Here is a 16,411-nt window from a genome sequence, read left to right on the forward strand (position 1 = left end):
TTCATTCAATCAATAAGCATGAAGTACTCTCCAAGTTAGACTTAAGTCCAACCCCATGAACAAGCAATGCAAACAATCAAACCGCATAATTTTTTGTCTTAACATAAAAATTGCATACAAATCCTTACAGACAAATATATTCCTTCCTTCGTCCCCAAAACTTCGACCCTTTTAGCCTTATTTTAGTCTTAAAATGATCAACCCATTTGCAATAAAATACCCACCAATTTATAACAACATTTGTGCAAAATTAGCTTTCCATATAAAATTTTGTTTTTCATGTATTTTTAATGTTTTATCTCTCTACTTTTTTACAAACCCCATGTAAATTTATCTTTTCAATATGTTTTTATTTCTTTTTTATTGAAATTTCTTAATAATTGCGAAATCAACCCAAAAGGGTTGAAGTTTTGGGGACGGAGGGAGTGAGTACTAAGCGGTTTGTTAATGATGGAATTTCAATGGTCAAATTGCTGATTCATACGTAGGTCCCATAATATAAATCTATACAAGTAATCAAGTACTTCGAATAAGACTTTTCAAAGGGCCAATAATATATATTTTCATGATCTTAATACAAGTACTCCGTAGTAATAAAGACATTAAGATTTGGATATACCTTCATGTAATACGTGAAGATTTTGATGGCTCATACTACATGATCCACTTGCTAGAGTAAGTAGTAACATGCCTCTAACAAGCAATTTCCAACTACACACAAAGAGCTAATGTCCAATTAGTATTCAATGATCTGATCTGGAATATTTGTCCTGCAATTTCGAAGAGTTTGTATAGGACTAGCAATGTGTTAGTGGTCCTTACAAGATGTATGACTATTGCATAGAGAAATAGTTCAATCCCGTGTGGAGAAAATGAGATACTCCGTAGTAGTTAAACAGTTTAATCTCGTGAAGAGAAATTGATTGCAACGATGCTTTAGATGCGCAGTTGTATCATCGGTCATATGTTTATAAGGGCATATACACACTTTAATTATACTTGGGATAAATGACTATGGTGATATATGTATTCAGGTCTTGCGTCTGAAAATCATAGAGTGACAAATTGAAACGTGATATGAGTAGTAAATTTAAAGAGAGAATGGTGCAAACTCTTAGAAATGAGTATCATTCGATGATTGATTATCATGGTGTTCGAAACTCCAAAGCATTTAGTACAGTTTTACATGCTTGCAAAGTCAATGGTTACATACTTGCATGTGAATATACCCTACTTCTCAGGTTTGATAATTGTTTATACAAAAATTATAAATCATTATGATGTGACTCTGATTCATATCCATAATTCATTCAAGTTGTTGCGATTACCTCAACTTTGAAACAAGACCAACTGACCAAGTCAAGTATGACAAATTGGCACAAAGTATAAATTTTCTGGAGAAATCTCTATCATCCTAGTCCCTAGAAGCAAGTATTAGTCAAAATTTGGACCCCCTTTTGCAGGATATAAAGCATAAATTTAAACAAGTAGATGTAGATATGATAAGTTTAATTTGTGTCCAATAATGAATATATTAATCATTATACTCATCAATTATACAGGGTAATATTCATGATTATAAGCCAATTTTCTTAATTGAGTATATTGTGGGATTTTAATGTGATTAGAGATGCGATAAATCAAGTTGAAATAATCAGTTTGCGCCAAGTACTATTACTTCAGTCAGCAGTATTAACAATCATCACCCGATTCAGCAAGCTACCTAAAGAAGAAATTTTCTTGCAGATCATATTATTAATTTTCCAAGAAATGTAAATCACTCTAGAAAGCTTGAAATACACAACTTCATCGACACAACAATACAACAACAAACACACTGAAAAAGCAAATAGGAGCCATCTAACAAACACACTCTAAAAGCAAAAACATGAGTTTTCCATTTGGATTTTGCAGCAGAAACCAGCGTTCCAAGAAACAGGTGCAGAGGCTTAAAATGGCTACGCAGGCATGGATTCTGTAGGGCGGAACATCACTCAAAATCCTGAGCTGAAACATAAAGAGACGATCCATAATGCTAGTTTTGTCTAAAAGACAGAAGTTTGATGAAAATACAAAGAAAAGATAATGCAAACAATTAAATTATACCATATTGAGCACTTAAGGATTATTTCCTCTTGATATGAGCTCCTCCAGTTCATCTATCACAGCCTCGTAGCAAAACTTGTATTGATCCTAGATAAATCCACACTTATAAACGTAAAGAATAGAATAATAGAAGCAGAGGAATTACATGCTAATTGTATAAGATCCCAGCATTAGGATAGAAACAGAATACATAAAGATCGTTATTGGAAAGTCTGACTCACCTGCCTTTCTCCTTAGGAGAACTAATTGCGAATAATTTTTTACGTTTTCATCATACCAGTAATGTTAAATTTCTTTTCCATCAATAACAATCAAGGGAGTGAAGTCCAAATTTAACATATTAATCCTAGAAAGTACACTATTATATTGAGAAGGCCTAAAATAGTAGGTGCCTCCTTGTTAAGGAATGAAGTACACTTTCAGAAAATGTAAACAGCTTTTAACGGACATCCTTATTTAGAAATAAAAACTATGTATAAGTGACCATTCTTCTGTACAGAGAATGCAACATCAAAGGGTTGGACTATTCAACATGACTACTGCAGCATTTCCAATAACTAATCATGCAATCTTATAGCTTCATACAAACCCAAGCAATAGTTATAACCAAAAGACCAAACACAATATCACAGAGTCGTCAACACTCAGAAGAGACAATACCAGTGATTGGACCATTCCAGCTCTCTGAAATCTGAATGCCTTGACAGTTTTGGCTAATTCTAAGGCAGACTCATCTCCTCCTAGAATTCTTTTGACTGTATCATGAATGGTGCAGTATGTTCCAGTACGGCCAATTCCAGCACTGAGAAAAGTAGCTAATACGTCAGAAAGTCTGAAATTATCCAGGGAATAGTAACCCCGGAGAACAAAGTCATTTACTTACCTGCAGTGCACCAATATCGGACCAACACTGGGAGGCTGATGAAAAATTCTTCTGAAGATCTCTCGAACAGCTAATGTGTCCTTCGGTGTGCCATGATCTGGCCACCCTAGATACTGAATATGCAAAACCGACAATGCCTCTTTCGACTGCAACAAATGTGAACTGAACAGTGAGGTACCATCTCATCAAGGGATGTTGTTACTAAAAATGCCGGAGAAAGAAAGCTCATATATGGATGAATTCAGAATTTCAGTTAACATAGTACTGTATAACTATCAAACAGCGAATTCATAGGCGTACTAATCATTTTCATTTCAATGTTCCAGAGTTTTCATGATTATTGGACTCAGGTTTGTGCCCAAGCATTAGCCTTGGCCAGTTGGCCCTTGGCTATAAAACTCCTTTATTTGGCCCAGCATAAACTGTCAAGCATCCACAACCATATGTCAAATCATCAAAGAGCTGACATGAGTCCTTAAGGTAAAATGAAGAGTTCAAGGAACAAAACTAAGGATGTCAATGGGTCGAATCTGACAAGACCCAGAACCAAACCCAGACCAGACCCGGATTTTTGGAGGTGGATCCAGATCAGATCCACTGGCTCTAAATAAATTAGACCCATACCAGATCCACTGGGTCTAGCGGGTCTCAGGTCTAACTATGAATTTTTAATTTTTTTAATCACTTATTTTATATACAAGTATTACACTATCCTATTACTTGAATATAAAAAAAGATACATAAAAAAATTTGCTACATATCAAAATAGACTGCATAGAAAGAAAGATACATTAAAAAAACATACTAGTTCATAATAAAATAGACTGGATATTAAAAAAAAAAAAAAAAAAAAAACTTAAAAACAAAGTTTCATGCTGCAGGTCTTCATTTTATTTTATTTTTTGCTCCAATTAATTTCTTTTATTAAAATGACCTTACCTCTGCTTTGGTGACTTCCAATTGCCGAAAGACCAAGGAGCTCCCAGTTTCTTTCATCCAAGTCGTGACGATAGAAATGTTGCCAAATTCATTAGGTCCATTCTCTGCTTGAAAGTAGTCATGACACTTCAACTTCTGCATTCGAAATTCCATTCCAGAAATCAAAAGTTACACATAAATAGATTACTAGTACAAATACTCTGTTCAACAAAGAGTTTCTTTTTGTTTTTTTACTCCTGAGATGCAAACCTAAATTCAAGAGTTGAACCTTGAAAGCAGCATTAGCAAAAGATTCAAAGGGAGTTTGGAAGAAGTACATCAGTGCCAGATATCTGTCACATAGAATGCTAATTATAAGGTGACAGCAAGCAATTTACCCCTTCAAACAACCGTGTAAGCATTACAATCACAGGGCAGCGATACTGCAACACCATTTCCCAGAAATCCGTAAATGTGCTTGGCAATGGACCTTGTGTGGCTATGAATTGAGGAGCATGTTCTGCAGAAGACTAAATTTGACATAAAATTCATGGACCAAAAAAAAAAAAAAAAAGATTAAACTACGAAAAAAGTATGTAGTGAATCTAGTGATCATGCTTGGTTACTTAGTAAGATATAGAGTGCAATGCGCACATCACTTACTTTTACAAAGCTTGCATTGATGTAAGTGTCATGTAACCCCCGTCTGTCAGGACAATTATGTTGCTGTCAACTGTAAAATAATAAAAAAAAAAAAAGATATTTAACGCAGCTAGACAATTCACAAGTATATAACAGTAATTACACATTCGGATCATATCAATATTACCCCAATGCCACTGAACTACTGAAGAGGCTCTAACCTAGTCGATTCAAGAGGTATTGAATGAATGTAGTATTGTAGTCTCATAATCTTACACAGTAATGGAGGGATTATTCCCCATCAAACTTTAAATTTGACATACACTAACTGTTTGCTACGTCAAAATGAATAGGAACTTTAGACATTTACTTTAACCATCTTAATTGTGTAAGTTATATTCCAAAAATCAATGTTAACTAGTACGTAGTACATGTTTGATCCATTATAATTGGAGAAATGACAGATTAAGATCTTTAAATAAAGTTAACTGATTGAATTAGGAATTACATGGTAAGACATTTGGATACCGATTTTTGTTCAAATTGTCAACATGAATAGCCACCTGACAGATTTCTTCCTTTTGCTTTTCCACATCAGATTCTTTCATTGATTCTACCTGCATCAGAGAAGAGCTGGCTTAACATCTATCTCATTGTAGGAACCACCTAATAATGAAGAAAATATTAATGAGCAGAAAAATTGAGAGGAATCACACATAATACAGCATAATCTGCAAGGTGCGATGGACCAAGTATTTCCCACCCTAACAAATATACGGAATAATTATAGGTTTACTAACATAATGCAAAAACTTGTTTTGCAAGTTTCATATTGATGCAAAAACTGACATTTACTTACTAAAAATGAGTGAACAGCAATTATTTAAAGTGAAGTAGAAATCGGTAAAAACTCATGTTTAAAAAGATCAAACAGTGGTTAATCTGTAAAGTGTCACATGAAGTAGTGGATCAGACATAATACCTCAAGAAGATCAAACTCACGTTCTTTGAAATCAGGGTGCCCCAAATTCTCCTTGAGACAGTGAAGAGCATCATTGCAATATTCTATCTGCTCAGGGGAGAGAGATATCTGAGGAGGATGTTGTGGGAAATCGAAGGATTTGGGAGGGTGAGACAGAGAAGGGGTAGAAGAAGAAGCTGAAACTGAAGTAGGTTCTACAAGAGCAGCCATATTTATCCTTAAGAAGTTAAGGATAGGGAGAGTGTAAGGAAAAAAAAAATGAAAGGTATTGCTACTTCTCTTTCAATGTCTTCAGGTAAATTCTCTTATTCTAATGTTTGATTTTCAACATATTTATAGTTGGGAAATAAGAAAGATAGTCTGTCTACTTTTCTTTTTTAATCAGGACATCCCAAACTTTTCTACATTATTATAAACGGAGTATATAGAAGTACCATTAATTAATGGCTATGTGAAGAATTTTGCATTATTGATATTCAAACAAATTGATACATTAAGCAAGTTGCTTATTATAGTTGATCATTTTAATTCGTATCGTACAAAATATGCTATCTTTATTATTACAGTACAAAACAAAGAAAAAAAGAATACATACTTGATCATCACATGCTAACAACCCACAACAACTCATGTTCTACCCAATATAATCATCGTACCTTATTGAAACAATACTAAATCTAAGCCTTTACCTCCATTTATATAATAACCAACAGCTTAGCCGCTCTCATTGTTATAATGGGAATATAATAATACAAAGGATCAAACTTCATCAATTATTTAAAGCAATATGATGAAGACTTACAAAGCAATCTCTAGTCATTTATTACCATCATAAAATTCGCAATGTACACATATACATTTTCATTTAAATAAGCTAGGCTACATCCCATTGAAGGGGGGGGCGGGGAAATCTGGTGATCGATTTGCTTTGCATCTACTGGTCTATGTTGTATGTATATAGAGTCATCAAATACGAAGCAGCAGTAACAATACTAACAACAACAAAGTTAACTTTAAAATGCCTCTCCAGGGTTAAATGTACAGATACGGGCACAAGAACAAACAATATATATTAAACACAGATACACATACAAGAACATGAATTAAAACTGCAGCAGAAGGCAGAACCCAATTTTCCGAGGTTGGTGCAATCAGAAAAAGAAATAATAAAAGCAAAGACTCTGATTACAGTCCGGAAATTTTAGCAGTACGTTGTACATTAAGAAATCATCATTCTTCCTCTGTGAATATTCATGTAAGGAAATTACCTTGAGAAGTGTAGAGAAATGACATTTTTATTCTTGTTGTGCTGGCATTATGTGTGTGTTGGCATTATGTAATTTCTCTGTTCCTTTTTCTTTGCTGGTATGATGTAATTGGTGTGTGGACACTATATAAGTAAAGGAGAATAGTATCTTGGGTGAGGAGCCCAGGTGATTATTGTGGCTGCGCCGTCAAACCAAATCCCAAAAATTCTCTGTTTTACAGAAAAATGAAATGAAGCTTCAAACTTTTCACATGGTATCAGAGCAATCACCAGGTTCTGATCTTTTAAACCAAAGAAAACTTTTTTAAATCTTGAAACCAATTAGAGAAAACAATAAAGTTTTAATCTTTCTAAAATTCCCTCTCAAAATCTGTAAAGATCTCATCTTTATTACTTGAATCTGGAAGAGAAAAATATTCAAGATATTGAGTCAGATTTTGGACTCAAGAATCTGTTCAGCATGAGCAAAGATACGATAATACCATATGCAGATCCTTACTACCTCGGAAGTTCAGATCACTCTAGCACTACCTTGGGAAGCATCATCTTCAATGGCAATAACTACTTGAACTGGAGCAGAAGCGTGAAAATGGCTTTAGGGGCCAAGAACAAGCTGGGATTTATCAATGGTAAGATCTCAAAACCTTCTCCCGAATCTGATGATTATGAAAAAGGGATCAGAAATGACTACATGATAAGGTGTTGGTTATCAGCCTCTGTCTCACCTAGTACAGCACAACAACTACTACTTTGTGAGTCTTCTAAAGGTTTTTGGGATGAACTGTTAGAAAGATATGGGGAAACTAATGCACCACAATTATATTTGCTTAAGAAAGAACTAAATAGTTTACAGCAAAATGAACTCTGTGTTGGTGATTACTATGCAAAGTTGAGAAGTTATTGGGATGAAATAAACAATCTTGAACCTCTTCCTGAATGTAGTTGTGATGCAATGAGTAAATGTAGTTGTAATATGTTGAAGAAATTGGTTGAGAGAGATGCCAAGAACAAAGTGATAGACTTTCTTATGGGTCTAAATAGAGGGTATGATAATATGAAAGGGAACATACTGGCAATGGATCCATTGCCAAGTGTAAACAAGGCATTTCATATGATTCAATAATCTGAGAAGCAGAAAGAAATTTTTGTTGCTATGGAGATGGGAGCAGATGTGAGTGCCATGGCTGCAACGAAGCAAGGTGGGGGAAGTTTCCATCAGAATAATTGCAGTACAGGGAAGGAACAACAAAGGAGGTCAGATTTTTCAGAAAAGGGAGTTAAGGAAGAAAAAAATGAGGAAGTACTTCTGTGAACATTGTAAAATGAAGGGGCATACTGGAGGGATGCTTCAAGTTACATGGTTTCCCCGACTGGTTCAAGAACCCACCTAAACCTAAGGAAAGAATTCCCAAGGTACAAGAACTAGTCATGCTGCAAATGCAATGAACACACAAGAACTTATGTGCAGGACACACCTATGGATGACCCTGGTGAACCAAATGCTGTTGTGCAACAAGTTCTGAAAGTAATGAATGCAAAGAAACAAGAAGCTGCTGGAAGTTCCGGAACCAAGCAACAAATGAGCAATTTTGCAGGTATTATTTCATCCTATAATGCTTGCTCATATTATAAAATGTTTGGAAAACAATCATGGTTGATGGCTAGCTGTAAATCAATGTTCAGTGAGCTCAGAACTATAAAGAAACACTTCCAGATGGAACAGTAAGATATGTAAAGAAAATAGGGACTATCAATTTAAGTCCTAAAATAACAATAAGGAATGTGTTGCATATTCCTGAGTTCAAACATAATCTTCTTTCAGTGAGTAGATTGATGGAGCAGAAACAGAGTGAAAGTAACTTTCATTGATGGTGAATGTTTGTTTCAGGACCGTTCTGATGAGAGAATAGTTGGAAGAGGAAGAAAGGTGGGAGGTTTATACAAACTCGAGCAAGGGAATGAGAAGCAAGTGATCAACCAAGGAATAGAGTTGAATAAGCAAGGTGGATTTGTGAAATGTAATAGTACTGTATTAAATTCCAGAACAAGTCCTTGTTTGAACTTAATGCATCAAAGACTAGGACATGGTTCCTTGTCTAAGATGAAACATTTATCAGTATGTGACTGTAAGGGTTTGAATGAGTTTTTTTCGTGATACTTGTTGTGTGGCTAAGCATCATAAATTACCTTTTCCCGTTAATAACTCGATTGCTGTAAATGTGTTTGATTTATTGCATATTGACCGTTGGGGTCCATACAGAAAAGTTGCTGTAATGTTGTTGTAAAGTTGCTGTAACAGGTGGAAGGTACTTCCTTACTATTCTCGATGACCATTCAAGAGTCACTTGGACTACTCATTTGCTACACAGCAAAGAGCAAGTGAAATATATCCTAGCTGATTTCTTAGCTTATATAGAGAACCATTTCCAAACTACTGTGAAAACAGTAAGAAGTGACAATGGTACAGAAATCTTTCAAGAAGAGTGCTCGCAGATGTTCAGAATGAAAGGGATCTTACATTAAAGAAGCGTTGCAGAGGATCCTCGACAAAATGGTCGTGTTGAAAGAAAGCACATGCATCTCATTGAGATAGCTAGAGCAATGAAGATTCATGCAAGATTACCGAACAAATTTTTGGCAGAATGTATATTGGCTGCGACTCATATTATTAACATGCTTCCCACTTCAGTGATTGGATGGAAAGTTCCTTTTGAAAGGCTTATGAATAGAAAGCCAAATTACAATCACTTGAGGGTGATTGGATGTCTCTGTTATGCTTCAAACAGTCACACAAAAGGAGACAAATTTGCTCACAAAGGAACGAGATGCATATTACTTGGATATCCTGTTAATCAAAAGGGATACAGAGTATATGATCTTGAAACTAACAAGATATTTGTGTGCAGGAATGTGAGATTAGAAGAGGAGATTTTTCCTTTCAAACAAACTCAAGATGAGTATATTAGTTTGCGTGTACAGATGGAAGAAGAATTACAAAGTCCTCTTGAGAATGTTGATGCTCAAGATGATGATAACAACAACCAGGAGGAATATGGAGAAGGATCAGATAAGGAAATTAGGCATAAGATTGATGATCTCACCCAAAAAAAACAACCAGTTGGCAATCAAGTTGAACCGGATCCAAAAAGGCCCGAAAGAGAAAGAAGACTTCCAGCCAAGTTCCATGATTTTGTCATGGATACAAAAAGGCAGAGAAGCAGTGAAGAGGAAGGAGCAACTACTAATTTAGTAATTTGCAGTTTGGAGAATCAGGAATATTATGATGATGATTATGTAGTGTCCTTGAACAATGTTCTTAATGTTAAAGAGCCATTTACTTCTAAAGAATCATGTCAACACCCGGGTTGGGTTCAAGCAATGAAAGAGGAAATAGAAGCTCTTGAAAAGAATGAAACTTGGGAAGTGACTTGCTAGAGGAAAACAGGCAGGCTATTGACAGCAAGTGAGTGTATAAAGTGAAGTTGTGTATAAAGTGAAGTTTGATAAAGATGGGAATGTTGAAAGATTGAAAGCAAGATTAGTAGCTAGAGGAGACAAGCAAATCAAAGGAAAAGACTACAAATCGACATTTTCACCGGTGGCAAAATTCGCCACGGTAAGGTTGCTAATTGCTTTAGCGACCTTGAGGGGATGAAACCTACATCAACTTGACATAAATAATGCTTTTTTGCATGGCTTTGTGGATGAGGAAGTATACTTAAAGATGCTTGCAGGATATAAGACACATGAAGATGGAAATGTATGCAGATTAAAAAAGAGCCTGTATGGATTAAAATAAGCATCTAGACAATGAAATGTTGAATTGACAAGGTTTCTACTAGGAAACGGTTTCAAACAATGTGTGATGGATTGCTCTGTCTTCTTCTGGAAGCAAAATGAAAAGATTTGTATCATTTTGGTGTATATGGATGATCTCTTGGTGACAGGAGATGATGAGGAAACAATTAAAAATATCAAGCAAAGACTTGATGAAGCTCTTATCACGAAGGACTTGGGGCACATGAGATATTTTTTAGGGATCGAGGTTGCTAGAGGTGAACATGGAACCATGATAAACCAGAGAAAATACACCATCGACATTGTTAGAGATTCTGGGATGTCTGATTGCATGGCAACAAGCTTCCCCTTTCCAAAGGGGGTTAAGTTATCATCTGGAGGATTCAGAAAGCTACAGGAGATTAATAGGCAAATTGCTCTATTTGACTCTATCAAGACCTGATATAACTTACTCGGTTCAACAACTCAGTCAGTTTTTAAGTTATCCTAGACAGCCACACATGAAGGCTGCTTTACATGTTGTAAGATATTTGAGAGGAACCGTAGACATTGGGTTGTTCTATCCAAGGACAAGAGATCAAATGCTCACGGCTTTTTCTGATGCTGATTTGGGAATGTGTGCTTATAGTGGAAGGTCTTTGACAGGATAAGTGCTTGATATCTTGGAAAACAAAGAAGCAAAAGGTTGTCTCAAAGTCATCATGTGAAGCAGAATTACGAAGCATGTCTCAAACTACGAGAAAAATTGCTTGGGTGACTGGAATGTTTGAAGATCTGGAACAAGAATGCTTGCTGCCTGTCACACTCTTTTGTGACAACAAATCTGCTGAGTATACTGCACATAACTCAGCCTTTCATGAGTGTACAAAACATCTCAATCTTGATGCTTATTACGTTAGAGAAAAGATTCAAGAAGGATTGATTGTCACCCAGCATGTCAGATCATCCTTACAGGTTGCTGACATTACGACAAAGTCTCTGCCAGCACAACAACACTGGTTCTTAGCCTCCAAGTTGGGTCTTGGTCATTTATCCCAAGCTCAACTTGCGGGGGGAGTGTAGAGAAATGATATTTTTATTCTTGTTGTGCTGGCATTATGTGTGTGTTGGCATTATGTAATTTTTGTCTGTTTCTTTGCTGGTATGATGTAATTGGTGTATGGACACTATATAAGTAAAGGAGAATACTATCTAGGGTGAGGAGCCCAGGTGATTATTGTGGCTGCGCCGTCAAACCAAATCCCAAAAATTCTCTGTTTTACAGAAAAATGAAATAAAGCTTCAAACTTTTCACAAGAAGTCACTGCTGCTCTTCCATACCTGCACCAGTCTTGCTGCTGCAAAGAAGCAACATAATGGCAGAACAAGGACAATCCTGCAGAGTCTACATTCTATAAATAAGATAATTCTGAGCTGAACAAAAAATAATATTGGTACATGGTGCGAAATGTGTATAAACTTATGAGAATAGCTAGATAAAGGTGATATACCTTTAAGCACTTTTCTCAGGATCCTACCCTGATATGAGCTCCTCCAATTCATCAACCAACATCTTGTAGCAGAAGTAGTATTAATCCTAGATAAAGGGCACATGTATGTAATAGGTTTACAAGACATAGGAAAATTACTTCATAAATCCTAATTCTTAACAAACACTTTAGCATAAAACAAAGGCGGAGATTATTATCCTAATTTGATAAAATCAGTTTCTGTCCTCTACACTTTCCATCTGTGAGGTTAGGGTCATTTCTCACTCCCACAACTTCAAGGTCATTCTTACTCACTCTTATACCAAACCTAATTATTATATATTACCCTCATCAAACATACCAAGAAAGTCCAAGTTTATCTCCTTGATAAACATAACAATTTATCAAGTGGCAATTTTCAATTAATAACCTGATAAAAGCTCCCTCTTAATCCCTACTCAAACCCCGGCAAGGCCTTGACAACACGCTTGCTCTACTGCGATATAGTATACCGAACTTCGGAAAATTTTACATAGCCTAAATTAACCACACAGAATAATTTCTTATTTGGTAAAAATGGTACAGTATAATGGAGGATTTTTTTTTAAAAAAAAAAAAAAAAACAAAACTCAGCAAGAAAATTAAGATAGCCAATTAATCAAGACAAACGCAATAACCATGATCGCTAGCATTACAAACTCGAAATGGTAAGGGGAAAACAAAACGACCGTCAAAATCATACCCCAGTCATCCATGATCGTTTGCTCGTTTGATCACAATCACTGCGAATTACAGCACAGGCTTAAAACCCTAAATTCAACTTAGCAATAATATTTCAATTATCAATTTATTATCACAATTTGACGCAATTAAAAATAATCAACTCAGGAAATTCAACACTACAATTGAGCGCAATTAGTTACTTAAAAATTCAAAATTTTAATCGCATAAAACGGAAACCCTAAATCTCAGTCATGTAATAATTGAGTTTGATTGAGATGATTGGAACCCTAAATTATCACTAATCAAAGAGTTGCAAAAGCTGAATAAGTAAAATACAGCAAATTAAATCAAATTCTTACCATCCATGCTTAGAGAGGAAGCTTGAAGAAAAAGAAAACCATATAAATGAAAGAAATTATGGGATTTGGATAATCAAACTATGGATGATTCAACCAAAAGAGTGATTTCTCTTCAAGATGAAGAATAAAAAAAATGAATGATTGGAGAAAGTACAAGTTGATCTTCAACATGGAATGACAATATTGTACAGTAGATAAATGGATAATTATTTTTGGTCTTATAAAAAAAAAAATAAAAAAAAAATCATTTTACATTTGCTATTGGCTTAATTTTATTTTTTTTTCATCCTGCTACCACATAAATCAGAGTTTGTTAAAAATCACTACCACCTAATAGAATCCGTTGTTCCGTTGTTTATTCTAATTCCGTTGAGCTTATTAAAAAAAAGTCACCCTTTGTAATACCCAAAATTTTTGTATTTTAAGTTTCGGGGACTAAACTTGTTTTAAGGAGGGTAGATTGTAATACTCGAATATTTTATGATATTATACGTATAATATTTTATTGATAAATTGAGTTATTTTAATTGTTAAGTAACCTTCCTTATATACATAGTTTATTTTTGGAAAGTTTGAAACCTTATTTTATATCTAATAGAATTTTTGTTTACAAAACTATAAATACTTGTTAACCTAGCTTAATTATTATTCTTTCTTATGTATAATAGCCGTGATTTCCATCCTGTATTCCTAGCAAGCAAAGAAGATCTTGCTTTTTAGCCAATATCAATTTCTCATCACTGATACACCATCGCATCATCACCAAACCCAATTTTCCAATGTAATTCTTTGATGATCAATCTCATACTTATATATATTATCATTACTTTACAAACCCATTATGGTTTCTCATGTTTTGAGTGGATCGGAGATGGTGTTGCTCTGGTTTTGCCTATAGTTATAATATTTGGGTGTCAATTCTAGAATGGTAATCACACCACCTTAATTAATTTTTTTTGATTTGTTTGATTATAAATTGTTAGTATTAATTGTACTCCGTATTGTTATGTGTAAATTTTATAATTTGTGAATTATTTATGATCATGATTTATATGTATATGATTAGTGTGTGGTATTATATGATTTAATTGTCGCATTGATTGAGTATTTCTAGGGTTTTAATGTTGTTGCTATAGAGAGTATTGTTTTATTGAGGTTTTTGGGTTGCTAATGCAGATTATTATTTTTGGGTTGAGATTTGATTATATTTGGGTTATTAGTGTTTTTTTTAAGAGTTGAGATATTATGAATCGAATTATCATGTAATTTGGGAACTCGTGCCATTATTGAGATACTATGTATTAGTTTGTGAATAATTATTTGATCGATGTATGAGATCAAAAAGGTTGAGATTATTATTTTATTCTTGGTTTGAGGCTCAGCGTTATATACCTTGGTTCTTGGCATGTTGGTAATGAGATAATGATCATGAGTTAAGAATGAGGTACAATCTTTATTATTTATTTTTCTATGGTCCCCTACAGTGGGAATTGGCCCGTATGTGGTCTGGTTCAAGGTATTTTCTGATTATTGAGAGTATTCAAGTTTTTATACTTGTTGGTTTATTTATTCGAATTACTCATGTCCAAGACTAGGTATTAAACAAAGAGCATGGCACACTTATTGGTTATGAGTTAATTGAGTGAAGGATTGTATTATTATTCGAGGTTGAGTTGATAAAGGTTATTTTTTTTTCAAAGTACAATGTGTAATGTAGTTTCGAACTACATTGTTTAATTGATCTAGTGATGTTAATTATTATATTATTCTTTGTATTCTGATGTGTGGTGATTACTCAACTTTTTGCTGACGTGTGTGTATTGTTTTGTTGTGCTACTTGTGTTTGCGGCCATGTCTTTTTCTTATGGCAGCCCTACGACGATTCATTTTGGAATTTGTCCTTAATGGTGAGCAGTCAAGATTGTAATAGGTTGATCAAGAGATGATCGTAGCTAAAGAAGCTCAAGTGTTTCGATTAATTTGTTATAACCAGTTTAATTTATAGAGTTGTATAAATAGCTCACTTAGATTATTGGGTTGTAATTATTGGGTTTTTGTAAGCCTTAACACTTGACAAGTTGTTAAGTGTGGCGGTAATACCTCCGATTTAGGTGTATGCTTCCGCAATTTTATTCAAAGGTTGTCTATTTTTCTTTTATTTATTGTTTATTATTAATAGTAAATCGGGGGTGTTACACCCTTAAAACACCTTGCTTCTCCCGTTAGCCAATTTCCCCCTGCCGGCGGTCGGCGCCGGCGATTTTTAGCGGAATCGAACCCCTCCCCTTCCCCCACCCAAAAACCGACACCTTAACCTTAAACCACCAGCCCGTAGGGGTGTCCATTATTCGGATAAAAACCGAAATTCAATCCAATCCAAACCGAATTATCAATTCGGATCGGATTCAAACTTCAAATCGGATCGGATCGGATCGGATTGAATTTTTTTGAAAATTCGGATTTTCGGATCGGATCGGATTGACCTTGTTCGGATCCAAATAACCGAATTATAAAAGCGTTGTTTTACAAAACAATATTGTTAATATTATTCAAGTTAAAGTATGTTTTCAATGCTTGTATGAATCATATACTACTATACTTTCAAGAATTGAAATTTTATTATTGCAAGTTTATTTTTATAATTGTATTAGGTCCAAAAAAATTAGCAACATATTTTAATTTGGATTTTCGGATTGGATCCAAATAACCGAATTATAATTCAGATTGGATTTGGTAAGTAATTCGGATCGGATTGGATTTGAAAATTAAAAACCAAAATTTATTTCAGATTGGATTGGATTTGGGCTAAATCCAAACCGAAAACCAAATGGACACCCCTACCAGCCCGAAACCACCTTAAATGGGTTTTAGGGTTTTGCTTATGGTGGTTTTGGGTGGCTAAGGAACTCCTTCGCGCGGCTGGTTTGCGATTTGTGGCTGATTGGTGGGCGTGAACTCCTTCAAACTCACCAAACAACATGAATCGAGATCGGGGGAGAAAGGATCGTTCAGAATATGGGATAGGGGAGAACAGATCGGTTGGAATGGGGCTGGGATCGGGTTTTTGAGGGGAGGGGCCAGGATTGGGGCTAGGACGGGTTTTCGAGGGGAGGGGTTGGGATCGAGGCCGGCGCCGACACTGTCGTTGGGGGCTGGGTGGCCGGAGTCGTAACAAAATTCACAATTTAAAATTACCACCAATTCAATGTAAACACAATTGATAAATTTGCCTTAAAAAGTGGTAATTTACAACAAAATTTTTAA

General features: G+C 35.0%; 3 protein-coding genes across 22 annotated transcripts; 2 read left to right on the forward strand and 1 right to left on the reverse strand.

Moving 5' to 3' along the window:
* Nucleotides 1-1,720: 1,720 nt before the first annotated feature.
* LOC145586955 (protein-tyrosine-phosphatase PTP1-like) lies at nucleotides 1,721-13,323 on the reverse strand. Of its 20 annotated transcripts, none has more exons than XM_081643943.1 (12): nucleotides 13,148-13,323; nucleotides 12,087-12,172; nucleotides 11,917-11,971; nucleotides 5,532-5,618; nucleotides 5,078-5,166; nucleotides 4,571-4,640; nucleotides 4,306-4,437; nucleotides 3,929-4,063; nucleotides 2,990-3,135; nucleotides 2,767-2,908; nucleotides 2,107-2,193; nucleotides 1,721-2,007 (listed from the first exon to the last, which is right to left on the reverse strand). In XM_081643943.1, the coding sequence occupies exons 7-11, from the start codon at nucleotides 4,360-4,362 to the stop codon at nucleotides 2,119-2,121; spliced, it is 555 nt and encodes a 184-aa protein (XP_081500069.1). In that variant the 5' UTR covers nucleotides 4,363-4,437; nucleotides 4,571-4,640; nucleotides 5,078-5,166; nucleotides 5,532-5,618; nucleotides 11,917-11,971; nucleotides 12,087-12,172; nucleotides 13,148-13,323; the 3' UTR covers nucleotides 1,721-2,007; nucleotides 2,107-2,118. The 20 variants fall into 20 exon arrangements, with proteins under 20 accessions (XP_081500069.1, XP_081500058.1, XP_081500056.1 ...); XM_081643932.1 differs by having other exon boundaries at nucleotides 5,058-5,166; XM_081643930.1 differs by lacking the exon at nucleotides 5,532-5,618 and adding an exon at nucleotides 6,800-7,008 and having other exon boundaries at nucleotides 5,058-5,166.
* On the forward strand, nucleotides 5,790-7,921 carry LOC145584531 (uncharacterized). Its single transcript, XM_081641355.1, has 2 exons — nucleotides 5,790-5,826; nucleotides 7,206-7,921. The coding sequence occupies exons 1-2, from the start codon at nucleotides 5,790-5,792 to the stop codon at nucleotides 7,919-7,921; spliced, it is 753 nt and encodes a 250-aa protein (XP_081497481.1).
* Nucleotides 9,400-10,233, forward strand: LOC145584532 (uncharacterized). The gene has a single exon (XM_081641356.1). The coding sequence runs from the start codon at nucleotides 9,400-9,402 to the stop codon at nucleotides 10,231-10,233; it is 834 nt and encodes a 277-aa protein (XP_081497482.1).
* Nucleotides 13,324-16,411: the final 3,088 nt, after the last annotated feature.

Source organism: Chenopodium album, chromosome 16, assembly GCF_948465745.1.
Source record: "Chenopodium album chromosome 16, dcCheAlbu1.1, whole genome shotgun sequence".
Lineage (NCBI taxonomy): Eukaryota > Viridiplantae > Streptophyta > Magnoliopsida > Caryophyllales > Amaranthaceae > Chenopodium > Chenopodium album.